The 16,836-nt window shown below is 56.3% G+C and overlaps 1 protein-coding gene and 1 long non-coding RNA gene across 4 annotated transcripts in view; both read left to right on the top strand.

The window, feature by feature from the left end:
* The window catches only part of LIMK2 (LIM domain kinase 2), a 54,552-nt gene extending 38,830 nt beyond the window's left edge, over window positions 1-15,722 (top strand). For all 3 annotated transcript variants that reach the window (XM_070385827.1, XM_070385829.1, XM_005908516.3), the window contains 14 exons: window positions 2,467-2,602; window positions 3,278-3,387; window positions 3,908-4,096; window positions 5,253-5,358; window positions 5,643-5,839; window positions 6,903-7,089; window positions 7,824-7,910; window positions 8,539-8,670; window positions 8,915-8,971; window positions 10,371-10,436; window positions 11,301-11,475; window positions 12,153-12,208; window positions 12,977-13,134; window positions 14,285-15,722. In XM_070385827.1, coding sequence (XP_070241928.1) covers window positions 2,467-2,602; window positions 3,278-3,387; window positions 3,908-4,096; window positions 5,253-5,358; window positions 5,643-5,839; window positions 6,903-7,089; window positions 7,824-7,910; window positions 8,539-8,670; window positions 8,915-8,971; window positions 10,371-10,436; window positions 11,301-11,475; window positions 12,153-12,208; window positions 12,977-13,134; window positions 14,285-14,429 — 1,801 coding nt within the window. In that variant the 3' untranslated portion in view covers window positions 14,430-15,722. The remainder of the gene's footprint in view (window positions 1-2,466; window positions 2,603-3,277; window positions 3,388-3,907; window positions 4,097-5,252; window positions 5,359-5,642; window positions 5,840-6,902; window positions 7,090-7,823; window positions 7,911-8,538; window positions 8,671-8,914; window positions 8,972-10,370; window positions 10,437-11,300; window positions 11,476-12,152; window positions 12,209-12,976; window positions 13,135-14,284) is intronic.
* Window positions 15,723-16,458: 736 nt separating this feature from the next.
* The window catches only part of LOC138991462 (uncharacterized), a 41,843-nt gene continuing 41,465 nt past the window's right edge, over window positions 16,459-16,836 (top strand). The window contains exon 1 of the long non-coding RNA XR_011467407.1: window positions 16,459-16,758. This is a non-coding gene — a long non-coding RNA (uncharacterized lncRNA). The remainder of the gene's footprint in view (window positions 16,759-16,836) is intronic.

The raw sequence follows: 16,836 nt of genomic DNA, 5'->3' as shown, positions 1-16,836 counted from the left end.
GGACAAATGAGAAACGCTAAGGGTGGGTGGCTGATGGCGGACGCCCCATCTTGGCCTCTCGCCCTGCACTGTTAATCAAGTTTTGTTTAGATTTTCTCTTCTTCAACCCATTATAAGCTCTTGGAAGTGGAGGAGGGGACCCTGTATGATCTATCTTTTCTATCTGCAGTGCCTACCAAGTTACTCTAAGAACACACTTGCTTTGCCCTTCACAGTTTGCAGGAGACTTTGCTCTTTATTAACTTACTTGTTCATAGTGGCTCTTTGTAGTAGATGCTATGGGTCACGTTTTGTCCGTGAGAAAAAGCTAGTAAGAGAAGTTGTCCAAAAACCACCCAGGTAATGGCAGTAAGTGGCCAATAACATGAGTTTCCATTATCATCATCACTCAATAGCAGTGGACGCTACAGCATTGTTAGAGTGCTAGGCCTTTTATATAAGCTGTCTTATTTTAAAAAATATTCTTGGCCCTGCCACACAGCTTGTGGGACCCTAGTTCCCGAGCCGAGATCAAAGCCTTGCCCCTACAGTGGAAGCACAGAGCCCCAGCCACTGGCCCGCCAGGGAAGTCCCAAACTGTCTGTACTTTAACATGTATTATTTTATTTTCACAGTAGTCTACATTACAGATAAGGAAGCTGCGTCAGAGAAGTGAAATAACTTGCCCAAGATGACATGACTAGTAAGCGGCAGGTCAGGATTCAAACCAAGAACAGTTCCACCCTGCCTCTCAGAAAGCAAGGAGAGTGTGGGTGCCGCGAGGCCTCGACGACAAGAACAGTCTGTTAACTAGGAAGAGGGAGGTGGGACAGGCTCACCCGGCCGAGGGGCTCTTAGCTCTGAGTGCCAGGGTCAGACGTGAGGATGATCGCGTGTATAGACATGACCCCAGAACACCCCCAGCCTGACCGAGTGTGGAGCTTCACAGCCCAGTGACTGGAGGAGAAAGGAGCTCTGAGGCTCACACGCACGTGTTACATGGTGCTGATGGAGTCTTTCTTCCCCTCATTATTTTATTTTGAAAAATTTCAGATATATAGAAGAGTTGAAAGACTAGTTTAAAAAACTCATATATCCTTCACCTAAGATCATTTGTTAAGTTTAAGCCACTTCATATGTCTGTATACACACATACACAGAGTTTTATTTTTTACTTATTTACAAGTAAATTGCAAGTAAAAGGAAATCAGTCCTGGGTGTTTGCTGGAAGGACTGATGTTGAAGCTGAAACTCCAATACTTTGGCCACCTGATGCGAAGAGCTGACTCATTGGAAAAGACTCTGATGCTGGGAAAGATTGAGGGCAGGAGGAGAAGGGGACGACAGAGGATGAGATGGCTGGATGGCATCACCGACTCAATGGACATGAGTCTGGGTGAACTCCGGGAGTTGGTGATGGACAGGGAGGCCTGGCGTGCTGCGGTTCACGGGGTCGCAGGGTCAGACATGACTGAGTGATTGAACTGAACTGACTCTCCTTATTACTTTACTATTTTTCTTCTATAAATTCTTCTGTATAGGCAAAGTATCATTATCGCATCTAAAAAATTAACAGTAATTTTGCATTATAATCTAATGTATAGGCGAAATTCAGATTTCCTCAGTTCCAAAAATGTCAGTCTTGCCTGTTTTCATTTTCAATCCAGAATCGAATCCAGGGCTTAGGTGTTGCATTTGGGGGTTTCTGTGTCTACTGGGCTTTTCTAATCCCTGTGCCTTAACTTTTTAAAACAGAAAAGACCAGTTGTCTTATAGAATGACCTCCCCTTTCTGGATTTGCCTGATTGTTTCTGTACACTTAATCTGTTTTTCTCAAGGATGCTCATAGGTAATGCTGTTGGAGATGGGTAGGTTCTGAAGAGTGGAGGTCACTGAGCTTCTTTGGTTCATTGAGGTATCATTCTTGACCAGAAGTTCTTAACTGGCACATGAATGGGCTTCAGTCCTATGACATGTACCCCATACCTAAATTATATGCACATTTTCCTCATGTGTGTATTTTTTTGGGAGAGGCTTCTTACTCAGTCGCTAAGTCATGTCGGGCTCTTTGCAACCCCATGGAGTGCAGCTCACCAGGCTTCCCTGCCTTCCACTATCTCCCAGAGTTTGCTCATTGAGTCAGTGATGCCATCCAACCATCTTATCCTCTCTGTCATCCCCTTCTCCTCCTGCCCTCAATCTTCCCCAGCATGAAAGTCTTTTCCAGTGAGTCTGCTCTTTGCATCAGGTGGCCAAAGTATTGGAACTTCAGCTTCAGGGTGAGTCCTTCCAGTGAATATTCAGGGTTGATTTCCTTTAGGATTGACCAGTTTGATCTCTTTGCAGTCCAAGGGACTCTGAAGAGTCTTCTCCAGCATCCCAATTCAAAAGCCAAGAGGTTTCTTGACTCTTATCAAATTATCAAATTTCTCCAAGGGCTTCAAGGCCCAGAAAGGTTTAGGTTTCTGTCCTTGCCTTGCTCTTCAGGTGTTCTGAATGCCAGGATCCCCTCACCAACTGGTACTATGAGAAGGATGGGAAGCTGTACTGCCAGAAGGACTACTGGGGGAAGTTTGGGGAGTTCTGCCACGGGTGCTCTCTGGTGATGACGGGGCCCGCCATGGTGAGTGCATCCCTCCATCTCTGCCCCTCCGTCGTCAGAGTTCATTGGCAGTGCCTCCGGTTCCCTGTGGCCATTCACCTTCTGTCTTCCCGTCAGCCGAGGCCTCTCCCTTTATTTATTCAGTCACTTAACAGATGATTTTTAGGACCTATTAAGTGCCAGATGTGATCCGTCTCTCAGAGACTTAACAGTCCAGTGTTGGGAGGGCTGGGCAGGCAAGGAGGGGAGACGGTGAGATGGGATGGGGCCCTAAAGGGGAGCATGAGCCTCCCTCCTGGGGCTGATGACTTCTGGGGGCCTGTGCCCATGGCTGAGACCGAGAGTTTTTTTCTTACAGTCTCAGAAATGACAAGGAGGGACTTCCCTGCTGGTCCAGTGGTTAGGACTCCTTGCTTTCACTGCCAAGGACCTGGATTCAGTCCCTAGTTGGAGAACTAAGATTCTGCAGGTCACATGGTGTTGACAAACAGAAAGAAAGAAATGACAGAGAAGCACCAGTCCAGCCCTTTCCCTGGAAGCTCTGGGACGGGGCGGGCCAAAGTCAGCAATGACTGGGCAGGGATGGTCTGTAGAGCCCTGATGGGAGGCCCCTCACCCACCCCGCCTCCACTCCAGCAACAGTGCCAACTTGTCTCCTCCCCACGTCTGTCCACCCTGCTCCCCACCTGCCCACAGGTGGCCGGGGAGTTCAAGTACCACCCAGAGTGCTTCGCCTGTATGAGCTGCAAGGTGATCATCGAGGATGGGGACGCATACGCCCTGGTGCAGCACGCCACCCTCTACTGGTAAGATGGTGGCCCCGTGTCCCTCCTTCCTGACAAGGGTGGCTGAGCGGGCGGGGCAAGTGGCAGTGTGAATTGTGCAGGACTGCTGGGGTCTCGGTGCGCTGATTGTATTCCTGTCACAGCGATGGCTCTTGACCAGCTCTGAAAGCTGTGAGCGAGATAATGAACGTCTCTGCCTTCTCTCCGTACCTAGTGGGAGAATAAGCATACTGCCCTGCAGGCCTCCCAGAGGGAGATGATGGCTGGGAGGGGACTCTCGGAGGGAGCCCAGGATGTTAAAGGCAAAGGCCCCTGAGAAGTCAGCCCAGCTGCCTCGGTCGACAAAAAAAGTCAGGCTGAGGCCCAGTTCTTACCTTGAGTCAGAGGCAGAGAACCCAGCTGCTCATTGTGAGCGGCCAGCTGGAATCGGGCAGGGCAGTGAACGTGGGGCTATGTGCTCTGTCGCTGGAAGGCTCATCGTTGCTGGGGGCTTCCAGGTGGGGCTCCAGGATCTCAGCCCCCTTTCTGCTCCTCCCCGCAGTGGGAAGTGCCACAACGAGGTGGTACTGGCACCCATGTTTGAGAGGCTGTCCACGGAATCCGTCCAGGACCAGCTGCCCTACTCCGTCACACACATCTCCATGCCAGCCACCACCGAAGGCAGGCGGGGCTTCTCCGTGTCCGTGGAGAGTGCCTGCTCAAACTACGCCACCACCGTGCAAGTGAGAGAGTGAGTGCCTGGGATGGGGGTTCTGGAGCGGAGCACACAGCAGGCCTTGGAGCCCCAACATCTTAGCAGAGCTCTGCATCCACATCGCGTCTCTCCTTCCTGGGCTCACTGTGCTGTCACCACGCCTAGGCCCTGGCACTGACCGCCCTCATCCCCCACCATGACTGCTTCCCGCCAGATACCTAACACCAGAACCGCTTACCTTTCACGGGTCAAATTTCCATCATGTTTGCTCTTTGAAATTATCTGGCTTGGTTATGTTTGTTTATCATCTGTCCTCCTCAAGAGTTCCCTGTGGAACTTAGTCTGGTTCTTTGCTGCGCACCCAGGGCCTGGAGCAGTGCCTGGCACATAGTGGGTGCACATGGATTGTTGTTTCATTGGTTGAGTGAGTGAATGGAGGAAGGAGGAGAAAGAGGTAAAGACTCCATGCTGTGTCCAGGCTGGCGACCGGATGGGGAAAGGGTCTGTCCATCTAATACCAGTTGTGAGGCACTGTGGCTCCCAGCCCTGTAGACGGTGATCATGTGCTTACTGTGTGCTGGGTGCTGGGTGCTCACAGCAGAGCGGGGTCCTGGGGCTGGGAAGTCAGAGGGAGGTGAGGTCTGCTCTAAGCCCGAAGCTGTGTTCAGGACAGAGGTGGAGGTCTGTGGCTGTGTCTGGTATAGATTGGGTGGTTGGGAATAGCCAGAAGGGGCCTGTTAAGTCACAGAGAGCCTGGATCATGAGGATCCAATGGGTCTCTTGAGGGATTTAAGCAGCAAGGTGACACGACCAGGGGAGTGTTTTAGAAGCATGCTGCTGTGGAAGTGGGATGGGAGAAGGGCAGGCCTAGAGGTACAGAGACCAGTTAGCAGGCTGATGCATGGAGCAAGAGACGGGTGTTGGTAACCATGGTGATGGAGCATTCTTCAGGACGTGAGGATTGGGGGGCAGTGAGGGAACTCCCGAAGCAGGGAATGCCGTCTAGGTTTCTGGCTTAGGCCTCTGGGTGAGTGGGGTGCCTTTCACCGAGATGGGGTGGCGCCTCTCCCTGAGTGGCCTGGGCCTGGGGGCCAGTCGGGGCCCAGGGCCTGGTGAGCCCTTCCTGCACAAGTGAAATTGGTCAGGCTGTCTTTAAAGATGCCTCTGCCCTGCCTTCTCTCGTCTGGCCCAGGGTCAACCGGATGCACATCAGTCCTAACAACCGAAACGCCATCCACCCTGGGGACCGCATCCTGGAGATCAATGGGGCCCCCGTGCGCACGCTCCGCGTGGAGGAGGTACCTGCCGTGTGTCCTGTGGGGAGTGGGGGGCGGACCGTGAACAGACCCTCTTTGTCTTGCCACTGAGCCTGTGAGCACTGGTGACCCCCTCTGTCAGCCTGGCTTGTTCCCAGGGCAGCAGGGATGGCTGGCCATGTCGGGGAGTGCCAGGCTGTGGGCAGAGGGCACGGTGTGGCCAGTGGCCGCCAGAGGCCACAGCGGGCTCTGGTCCTCTGGCCTGATGGTGGGTGGCCCACGATGGGATGCCCTGCGGGCCTGCCTCACACTGCTCCTGGCTGCAGGTGGAGGACGCCATTAGCCAGACGACCCAGACACTGCAGCTCCTGATTGAACACGACCCCGTCTCCCAGCGCCTGGACCAGCTGCAGCTGGATGCACGGCTCTCTCCCTGCGCGCAGAATGACAGACACGCGCACACCCTCAGCCCCCTGGACACCAAGGAGAACCTGGAGGGGACACTGAGGAGACGCTCCCTGAGGTGCCCCGTCCCGCCCTGGCTCTGTGCTGCCCCACGCCCAGCTCTTGGACTAGTGGAGCTGGCTCTCTGAGGCCAGCAGAGTTAGGAAGGGAGCCAGCTGGCCGGGAGTGGGCAATGAGGATTGTGCTGACCCAGCGCCCCCCCGAGGATAACAGTTCATAGCCAGGGCCCATGTGTGATCTGACCCAGCTGTCTGCCAGCTTTCCCTAGAAACCAGAGTGTAGTTGCTAAGTCATGTCCGACTCTTTGCTACCTCATGGACTGTTCCCTGCCAGGCTCCCCTGTCCATGGGATTTTCCAGGCAAGAATACTGAAGTAGGTGGCCATTTCCTTCTCCAGGAGAAGCCAGAGGGTCAGGCTTTGTCCACTGAACTCTGAGCTGGGCAGGAGGCAGCGGTGCTGGATCCCAAAGGGTGGCAAGGCCTGTGGGGGAAGCATAGGGTGCCGAGGCTGGACACGGGGCACAGATAAGTGTAGATAAGGACGTTGACAACCAGAAAGCAAGAGATGAATGCACGAGGGGGGACCAGAAGTCCCTTCTTTAGGAAGTCAGAGTGACAGTCACCAACCATTGGCTGCTCTTTAAAAATGTCATAAACAAAGTGGCTTTTTTGCTCTAAAAATCATACGCACTTATTAAAGTTCAGGAAGTACAGGCAGGTACTACAGAGATGTCCCATTTGCTCATGTTTTGGGTGGTAGTAGGCTGTTGCTCTAAGCCAATCGGGGCTGTAAATCAGGCAGACCTGGAAGGTGGTGGATTCCCATCGACCCATCGACAGTGCTGCCAGCTGGTGGAGTCTAGTCCCTCACTCTGGGTGAGAGGTGCTCAGAGTTCCCGCTTTGCGGGTGATTTTCCCATGCTTACATAGACTCCGGATGTCTGCCGCCCCCAGACAACACCTCTGTCCAATGTCAGAGTCCCCCTCCCCCGTCCCAGCACCCTGACTGCAGAGGTTGGAAAGACCAGGGTGGCCCTGAGGTTCCTGCCTCAAGGCTTCCATGCTGGGTCTTTGAGGGCTGCCCTGTCCCCACCCTCATCCCTTCTCCTCCTCCTCTGCAGACGCAGTAACAGCATCTCCAAGTCCCCCGGCCCCAGCTCCCCCAAGGAGCCGCTCCTGCTCAGCCGTGACATCAGCCGCTCAGAGTCCCTGCGCTGCTCCAGTAGCTGCTCACAGCAGATCTTCCGGCCCTGTGACCTGATCCACGGCGAGGTCCTGGGGAAGGGCTTCTTCGGGCAGGCCATCAAGGTGAGCGCCAGCTCTGCCCCTGTGCCCCCCAGCCCTCGAACCCTCCTCTGGGGATTTTCACTATTTGCCCTCCCAGGCCACCTGAAGGCAGCGTTGCTGCTGGTGTGAGCTTGGGGGACCTGGAGCCCCGGGTGGGATGAGGTTGACTGTGGCCCCCCCATCTCTGGTCAGTGAGTGTTTCTAGGTGCCCAGAGGCCTCGGCGTGGGAGTGGCTCCTGCCTCCCTGCTGAACAGTCTCGGGGACTAACCTCTCTCTCTCTCTCTCTCCTCCTCCTCCTCTGCTGAGAGCTGGGAGGGGGGGTCAGGTAAGCCATGTGTCTCAGCCTTCGGGGCCATGGGGCTGGAGAGCTTCCTCCCAACCCCCCCAGCTCCCTGGTGCATGTCTGTGGCACTGACCCTCTTGCCCCCCAGACTCCTGTTCCCCGAGAGACACGCTCCTGGGTCAGATGACCAGAACCCTTGCTTGGCTTGGCAGCACCCCTCCCCCTGACTCCCCCCAACACGCCCCTTTTGTGGGTTCTCACCTCTCCTCCGTGCATGCCCAGCTCTCCGGGGAGGAAGGTGTGCTCCCTTCTGAGGCCCTTGCTGTGTGTTCTGCACTTGAACTGTCAGTCTGATCCGGCTGATGACGTCAGCGTGTCCTCCAGGGCATGGGATGGCCAGCGACAGATTTGCGCACAGTTCCCCAGAAGGGCCTCTGTTCTCTGCACTAGTGACAGTCACCCTCCTTTTAGGTGACGCACAAAGCCACGGGCAAAGTGATGGTCATGAAGGAGCTGATCCGGTGTGATGAGGAGACACAGAAGACTTTTCTAACTGAGGTAAGAAGCGGGGTGGGGGCTAGGAGTTTGTGTCACTGTTGAAAGAGGGAAATTGATACTAAAGAATGACTTCAATCCCAGCTTTCAGCACCGAAAAAAAAAAAAGATGTGAAGAGGAAGCTTAGTTTGGAGTCGTCACTTTCTTTCTGCCTGCCTTTCTTAAGGCAGAACAGACCATTAGAGGAATGTCCCTGCCCCCCCCCGTAAATGACGGCACATTATTTGTACAAAAAACACTGAGGACAGCACGAACTGGTACAGTGAGCTGTGCTTCATGGAGCTCGTGGAGTGTGGGGTGAGCGCAGGCGCTTTGGAGCAGCTCGACGCTGGACACCCCGCCAGGCCAGCCTGGCACCTTGGTGTCCTTCCCCACCGCCCCACAGGGTGCTGCCCTCCTGGTCTCCACCTCACTCTGGGGCCCTGCCTCTCCAGTTCCCCAGATGTAGCTCCTAGAAAGGCAGGGTCCCAAGCACGAGGCCAGGGAGGCTGTCCCCATCCACGTGGGGCTTTCTTCCCCAGCACCCGAGACAGGAGGGGGAGACACGGGGCACATGTGTCATGCTTACTCCCCGAGGGAGGGGGTGAGGAAGAAACCGGGCCCCGCCCTCGTGGCCTCCCCGCCCTGCAGGTGAAGGTGATGCGCAGCCTGGACCACCCCAACGTGCTCAAGTTCATCGGCGTACTGTACAAGGACAAGAAGCTGAACCTGCTGACGGAGTACATCGAGGGGGGCACGCTGAAGGACTTCCTGCGCAACGTGGTGAGCACAGCACCCCCAGAGTCCCTAAGAGCCTTGGGGGGGTCATCAGTGGGGCCCCTGTGTCACCACTGCTCTGGAACCACAATGATCAGAGAGACCTGCTGCCTTACCTGCAAAGGGCCATTTTGGGTGGGACTGGGCACAGGCAGGGAGGGTTTACTGCAGATCACGTTGACCCACGGGGCCTGGACCACCAGTAGAACAAGGCCCACCGGCCTCTGACGGGCCTTCCTCCATCCTGCAGGACCCGTTCCCCTGGCAGCAGAAGGTCAGGTTTGCCAAAGGCATCGCCTCTGGAATGGTGAGTCCTGCCGACAGCCCTGCCAGCAGAGTGGGTCTGGGAGGAGCTTGGACAGGCATCTGCTGAGGCTGGTGTGTAGGTGCTTAGTAGGGGTTAACAGTGACCAGAGGGGCTGACATTGAGGAGGCCAGAAGGAAAAGGCAGGCACACACCGTCTTGGAGGCAGGTGGCACAGGAGAAGGGTGGGCACCCCCTGAGGAGGGGCGCCAGGCAGGTTGGAAAGAGTTCCGTGGGCCTGTGAGCGGCTCCAGGAGCCCAAGGGAGGGAACTGGTGTTGCGGGGAGAGGGGCGGGTTTCTGCGTGGGAGGGTGGCTCAAGAGCCAGAGGCGGAGGCCTGGATGGGGAAATAGCAAATACAGACTGGTTTGGACACATGAGGGTAGGAAGAGGGAGAGGTTAAAGTCAGAGCGCTGAGATAAGAAGATGCGGCACGTACACACAGTGGGGTATGACTCAGCCGCGGAAAGGATGGATTAGGCCGTTCGCCGCCACGGACGGACCTAGAGACTGTCACACTGAGTGAAGTCAGTCAGACACAGAGAGACAAATATCATATGATACTGCTTATGTGTGGACTCTAAAACAGTGGTACAAATGAGCCTGTTCACAAAAGGGAAGTGGAGTCACAGATATAGAAAACAGACTCATGGTTGTCAAGGGGGAAAGGGGGAGGGATAAACCGGGAGGATGAAATCAACATATATACACTACTATATGTAAAGTGCGTCACTATTAAGAAGGCACTGAGGAGTACAGGGAAGTCTCCTCAGTACTCTGTAATGACCTGTATGGGAGAAGAATCTAAGCAAGAGTGGATATGTATATGTGTCACTGATTCATCCGCAATACACCTGAAACTTCACATAGCATTATAGATCAACTACACTCCAATAAATTTTTTTTTCCCTAAGTGAGAGCACTGAATGCTAACCAGTAGATCACAGGGAAAGTGTAGACAGAGAGGGAAATGTGTGTTGGGAGCACAGATCAGCTGGGCCAGGAGGTGGCCACTTCCCCTCTCCCAGCAGGAAGGATCCAGGGTGGCTAAAGCCAGAGACTGGGAGGGGGTGGCCTAGCTCTGAGTAAAATAGGTTGGGGGGTGCTCACTGGGCCCAGGGAGTCGGGAACTTCAGGACAGAGCAGCCCCTGGGTTGGGATCGGTGAACAGAGGCTGCTGGGCAGGAGACGGCAGCAGGGAGAGGGGAAGCCCTTGGCCTTCGGTTGACACCGGGATGAGGAGTGACGGCAGGAGGGCCCTGGAGTCCAGCTTGGGTTCTTAAGCTGGCGTGGGGGGTGGGGGTGTCCTGGGGGAAGAGCAGGTTTTGGGGCCCCCGAGTCTCAGAGTCAGCGTCTAGCCGATTGACTGGCCATGGGCCTCAGCTCCTACCTCTTGTTCCAGGCCTATTTGCATTCCATGTGTATCATCCACCGGGATCTGAACTCGCACAACTGCCTCATCAAGCTGGTACGTGCCCCCAGGGCAGCCCTCCTGGCTCCCTTGTTGCCAGCGAGACTGCCTGGCCCCTCTGGCTTTAGACCAGAGGTATCGCCTCAGGCTTCTGTCTGCTGGGGGATCCCCATACATGCAGACAAACCCCACCTCCTCCCAGTAGCAGCCTTTGAAATAATCCTGTGGTTGGAAGGGACTTGAAGTTCCTCAACTGTTTGTAGAGCCCTGTCACTTTTCCTGGTTTTGCCCCGTGTTGGGGGCAGCAGCTCCCCAAGGACCCCATTTTGCAGCTGTGGCACCTGAAGCCTCAGCCCGAGGCTACAGAGCTACTAAATTCACAGGGAGGGGTTTGGGGCCAGCCTCCCTCTCCCCTGCTGGTCAGCTCTGCTCGCTACAGTGTTACTCCTGTTGACTTGCAGTGTAGCTTCCTGGGTGTCCACTCACTGGCCCTGGCCATGCCCTCTGGACTCACACCAAACAGTCTTAATCCCTTTTCCACATGACTGCCTTGTAGCTATTTGAAGAGCTTATCTCCCCTTCGCCCCCCACCCCCACGGAAGGCCTGTATCTTGTCTTTTTCTGTCTTATCCTGGTTCCAGCTTTAAATCTTTCTGAGAACAAGGCAGGATGAGAAAAAAAGCAAAACGAAATCCACTGTCCTGTCTCTTGGGTTCCACTCTCCAGGTCCCAGGGCCTCTGCTGAGAACACCCTCTAGGTCTGGGGGTGTCTGCCATGCAAAGAGCGCAGACTGAGAAGACAAACACCACCATCAAGACCCCCCTTGGTTATACGCGTCTTCTCTCCTCCTCTTGGGACTGTCCTGTCCCCGTCCGGTCGTCCCCCGCCCCCCAGGGCTGACCTGACCCTTGTCCTCTCAGGACAAGACCGTGGTGGTGGCTGACTTCGGGCTGTCACGGCTCATAGTCGAGGAGAGAAAGAAGCCCCCCGTGGAAAAGGCCACCACCAAGAAGCGCACCTTGCGCAAGAGCGACCGCAAGAAGCGCTACACAGTGGTGGGGAACCCCTACTGGATGGCCCCGGAGATGCTGAACGGTCAGTCCTGACACCCCGGAGGGGAGGTGGGGCCACGTCTTGCAGCAGAGCCCCAGGGTGTGTAGACCAGGTACCCGAAGCCGGGGGTGCATGGTTTTCATCCCGTGCCAGACTGGACCTCAAAGACGCCTCCCTCCCCGAGATCAGGCCTTCAGGCTGGCTGGCGCCCCATCCGGGGCCCACGCTGAGGTCTGACTGTGGTTCCTGTGCCCCAAGGGGTAGCTGAGCGCTCAGGCACTTTACTGCCTGTTCTCACTCCTTGCTGAAAACTGAGGTGTGCTGCCCCCTCGTGGCTAAGGCGCAGACCAGCCGGAGATGCTGGCCAGGCCTCCTGAGCCAGACAGCGCTGTGAGACTGCAGAAGTGGCCCGCTGCAGCCGTTTCTGAGGTCTCCAGCCAGAGAGTGCACAGGAGGCAGTGCCAGAGTCCAGGCGCATCCTGGCCCAGTTCTCTTTCACTATCCCGTGCGGCTTCACCCTGGGCAGTGTTGTTTCATGAGACCTCTCTGAGGCTGACTGGTTTTCAGACGGGGCCTGTCCCCACAGCCTTAGAGGCACCCCCACAGAACCTCTCCTAGCCCTGGCTCTTAGCTCTGACCTGACCTGGCTCCAGACGCAGTGCAGAGCAGAGACGGGACCAAACCTAACAACAGCCTGCTCTCCTGTGTTTTTTGTGAAGGAAAGAGCTACGACGAGACGGTGGATGTCTTCTCTTTTGGGATTGTCCTCTGTGAGGTGAGCCCCAGCACGGAGACCAGGCCTGAGGCAGCAGACCTGGCAGCCCGGCCCCCGCAGTCGAAACGGGGGCTCCTCCTCCTAAGATGCATAGTGCCACAGAGTCAGCAGGAGCAGAGGGCCGTGTCGGTTATCACGGGTCTTTGGACACGTTCGAGTCTCACTTTTAAAAATATCGTTCACTTAACAGAAATCAGTTGAGCATCTACTGTATGCAGAGCCCTGGGCTGGCAGCAGAGGGCTTCGGACATGAATCAGATCCAGTGCCTCCCTTCTCAGGGCCCGAACTCCAGCACAGGGCAGGGCGGGGCTGTGTGGAAGCAACCCCTCCAGAGGCTGGTCACGGGCGTCTTGCTTCTGTGCTGAGGCTCCTCCAGATTCTCTAGTCAGGAGACAAGCCTGCATTAGCAAGATACGGAGAGACGGGAGGGGGCAGCCCTCTCAGCTGGGTTTTTACTTCCTTCCTCTTCTGTTTATTTGACTGCATCTGGCCTTAGTTACAGCACGCAGGCTTCCCTCGAGGTGCAGCACTCAGGCTCAGTGGCTGCAGCACAGGGCTTAGTTGCCCTGCAGCATGTGGGATCTTAGTTCCCTAACCAGAATTGAACCTGCGTCCTTGCATTGCCAGACGGATTCTTAACCACTGGAGCACCAGGGAAGCCTCTGCCTCCCGCTTCTGACCATCCCTCCTGTCCTGTCCCCGCACCAGCACCCGCCTCCCCCACCACATGGCTGCACCGTCCCTGACCACTGTCTCTCCACCTGCAGATAATCGGGCAGGTGTATGCAGATCCTGACTGCCTGCCCCGAACACTGGACTTCGGCCTCAACGTGAAGCTCTTCTGGGAGAAGTTTGTCCCCGAAGAGTGCCCCCCAGCCTTCTTCCCCCTGGCAGCCATCTGCTGCAGACTGGAGCCTGAGAGCAGGTTGGAGTCCACGCCCCTCGCTCAGCCCTCATGGTCCTGGGATGCTCACCCCAGTCCTCAGCCATTGCCAAGCCTTTCCCAGGCTCGCAGATGTGGCCATCAACCACTGAAGCCACCTGACGACCCTGACGTGTCAGTCAGCAGGGAGAAAGACGGGGGTTTTGTAGCAAGTGACCCAGAGACAGCGTTAAACTTTAACAGCAGGAAATTCACCGAAACCTATATACCATGCTAACAGTGTTTTCAAGTTTCCATATTCCCATGTCCAAACACATTTTTTTTTATACAGTTATCTTAAGTAGAGAAAAGTTTGACATTTCTCTTTGCATTTTTGTCACTACCCAGTATTCCAGATTATCATTTCTGTTGACTGTGAAATTCACTAGGAGACTGTAGGAACATACATGCGTAGATGTTCAGGTTTTTCCAGTTTGTCCTTACAGTAGGTATTACAGTGAGCATCTTTATGCATTAGCCAATTTTTTCCTTTAAAGAAATCTTCTTAAAATTATCTTTAGTATATGAGAACATGTATTTAATATGTGAGAAAGACACAGATGCTATGGAAAAAGTACTCAAGCCAAGCAAAAAGGGTTGTTCAGGGTGCAAGTTACCACCATCTTTAAGATGGTGCTCAGAGTAGGTCTTGCCAAGAAGGTGACAAGATGTTTAAGCAAAATCGAGGAGGAGATGGAGGAATGGACCTGAGCTGTCTCCAGGGCAACAGGAGCCAGGCATTCTCTTTCTCTTTGGGGTGAGCTGCCAAGACTGTGAGAAGCCCCTCCCGGGGCAGATCCCATCGATATGGAAACAACTTTCAATCTCAGGACTGAAAGGATCTTTAAAAGGGCACTTAGTCCAAACCTACCTGTGATGATTGCGTTTTCTCTGAGACCTGGAAGGGGCTTTTCTCCTCCTGTACTTCATTTTCAAGCTGCCCCTTTGAGCCAGACCCTCCTCTCCCTGTGTTACCACCTCTCGTCTTTGCAGCAGCCTGTGCAGTCTATGACCTGAGGCACACCAAGGTTAAGGGCTCGCCCAAGGTCAGACACCCAGGAAGTGGTGGAGCCACAGGCCTGGGTGCCTTCTTTGCCACCTCACTGCCCGCCCCTACCCCCATGACTCACCTGTCTCCTCCTGCTCTTTCTAGACCGGCATTCTCCAAACTGGAGGACTTCTTTGAGGCACTGTCCCTGTACCTGGGGGAGCTGGGCATCCCACTGCCCACAGAGCTGGAGGACCTGGACCACACCGTGAGCATGGAGTACGGCCTGATCCGGAACCCGCCTCCCTAGCCCTGGCCCAACCCCCTTCTGGGGGCATCCCCCAGCCAGCACTGCCCCCTCTGCACCCATCCCTGCTGCGGGCAGGGCCGGCCAGGCCTCCTGGGGATCGGCAGCTCATTCAGAAGCAGGACTGGCCATCCTCCTACGTCCCCGGAGGCAAGCGGGCACAGCACCAGGGAAACGTCCCCGCAGGTCCTGGAGCCCGGTTACTGTCTGTAAATCCCACACTCGCCTGGAAGCTGTGAAGAAAACAAACAAAGCCTGGTCCCTGAGCCAGGAGGAGTCTGTTACTCGTGACCACTCGGGAGCGCCCTGGCAGTGGATTCCCAGAGGCCCTTGCTGACACTGACCAGCGCACCCTGGACCTGCTGGGCAGGCTCCCGGGTGCACCGCCGGCGGGCCCTGACGCCTCTGGTTCGGCCGGTGCAGGAGGACTTCTTGTGGAGTGTGGCAGAGAGTGCGGCTGTCCGAGGACCGGAAGCGACCGCGGTGCTCCCCGGCCCTGGCGCGTCCCGCCCTCCCCTGGGCAGCATTGAGGGAGTGGGCTGTAAAGCGTCTCCTGGTCGGTTTGTGGTGGGTCCGGCCAGGAGTCAGGAGCAGGGCTGGTTTCTGTTCGCCTCCTGGGCCCCGGGGCCCCATAGGCTCGAGGCGGAGCCTCCATTTGTGTTCTCACACTGAGCTCCGGACTGGCGGGGAGCTCGTGGGCGCGTCCCTCCTGCCAGCGACAAGCAGTCACCCGCAAGCGCAGGTGGCGGCCAGGGTGAAGGAGAGGCCCTGCCCTCTCGGAAGCCCTGGTGTCCTGGCTGCTGTCCTTTGCACGCTCACGTGCGCTTCATCCAGGAGCCCAGGCTTGTGCGGGGCGGGCTCTGGAGGACACTGGTTAGTGGAGGCCCAGCATGTGGGGTGTGAGGTGACCCTGCACCATATTTGCTAAGTGAGGAGTGGGTTTGGGACCTTACTGCGGTGTGTGTGGTTGTGCTGGGGGCGGGGGCGGCTGGGTGACGCGGGAGAAGGCGGTTGCCGTTCAGACTGTCTCGGTGTTGTACCTGTGGGGGTGATGTGTGAAACGCTGTGCACAGACAGACCTGGTGAGCTGAGGGACTGGGTGTTGCCTCTGGCCAGTCTCCTTGCTGTTGACGCCCTGCTCAGGTATGGAGCGTGCGAGCCCTCGCCCTGGGCTCCCGGCAGCAGGGAGGCCGGCATCGTGCAGCTGGTGCTGCCTCGGTGGTCCCCGCAGGAGTTGGGGTGGTGGGCCCAAATCAGGCCGTGGAGCAGACCAAATAAATTAAGCAGTTAACATGACTGATGGTGCGGAGAGTGAGAACGTGACTTGCGGCCTGGTTCAGGGACACGCACATGGAGGCTGCAGTGGCCACTTTGAGGCCCCGCCCATGTGACCCCACAGCAGGGGTTCGAGTGCTCTGACCCCACCTCCTTACACAGACACCCGCCTGCTCCAGGGGACGTGTGCAACCTGGAGGCAGCCAGGCCTCGGGGCAGGTGACCTGCCGCCTCCCAGCCACGCCATCCCCTCAGGCCCACCCAGGCCCGCCCTCCGACATCCGTGCACTCCCACTGCCCAGCCGTCCCGGAGTCCTCTCTGCAGGGCTGGGTGCCACCTTAACAGAGGGAGGAAGTGTGTGCTCGTCACCCCTGCCCCTGGTGTCTCCTTCTAAGAGCTCAAGGGGAGACCTGCTTCTTGCGTCCGCACATGGGGCCTGTGGGGTGCCAGCTGGGCCAGGTGATGCGATCTGGCTCGCGGGATCCTGGGCACAGCACGCATCCACAGACCCAAAGGTGCTTTCTCCCAAAGCTGGCTGGAGTCGGGGCCAAGATCTAGTTCCTGGAAAAACACGTGCTAGGGTGCCCCTTGCTGGCAGCAGTATAGAGTGGTGACTGGATACAGGCAGAGGTTGCCCTGGGTGTTCCTAGAGGCTAAGAACCTGTTGTGAAATCCTTGCTAAAAAGCCCCCAAAAAACTGCCGTTGGTAGCTTCTGCTAGAGCTCTAGGAGTCACCCTGCGGGGACCTCCCTCGGCCCAGAGCAGCTCCTGGGAGCCCATCACCCCCTGCACACCCATCCCTGCTTCGGCTGCTGCAGCCGTCCCATCCCCCAACCCTGTCTCCAGCCCCTCCCTAGCCTCTAAAGAATGCTGAGGGGGAGAGGGTCTGCAGAGACTGGCTGCCCCCTGCCATGCTGCACAGCCTCTTTCCTGCAGCTTCGACCCGAGAGGCTCTCCTGGTGATGACGCTCCAGTTTCCAACCACCTGGCTGTTGCCCCTGGTGTGGACCAAAGGGAAGGACAGACAGCGGAGCTCGCCCTGCAGGTGTTGACAAGGTAATCAAACACTTCCCAGCTTTTAAGGAGGAGTGTCCTGACACCCCACAAAAACTTGGCAGTATGGGTTTTTTTTTT

This window comes from Bos mutus, chromosome 17 (genome assembly GCF_027580195.1).
Source record: "Bos mutus isolate GX-2022 chromosome 17, NWIPB_WYAK_1.1, whole genome shotgun sequence".
Taxonomy (NCBI): domain Eukaryota; kingdom Metazoa; phylum Chordata; class Mammalia; order Artiodactyla; family Bovidae; genus Bos; species Bos mutus.
Note: the sequence above shows the minus strand (reverse complement) of the source record. Positions and strands in the feature narration are given on the sequence as shown.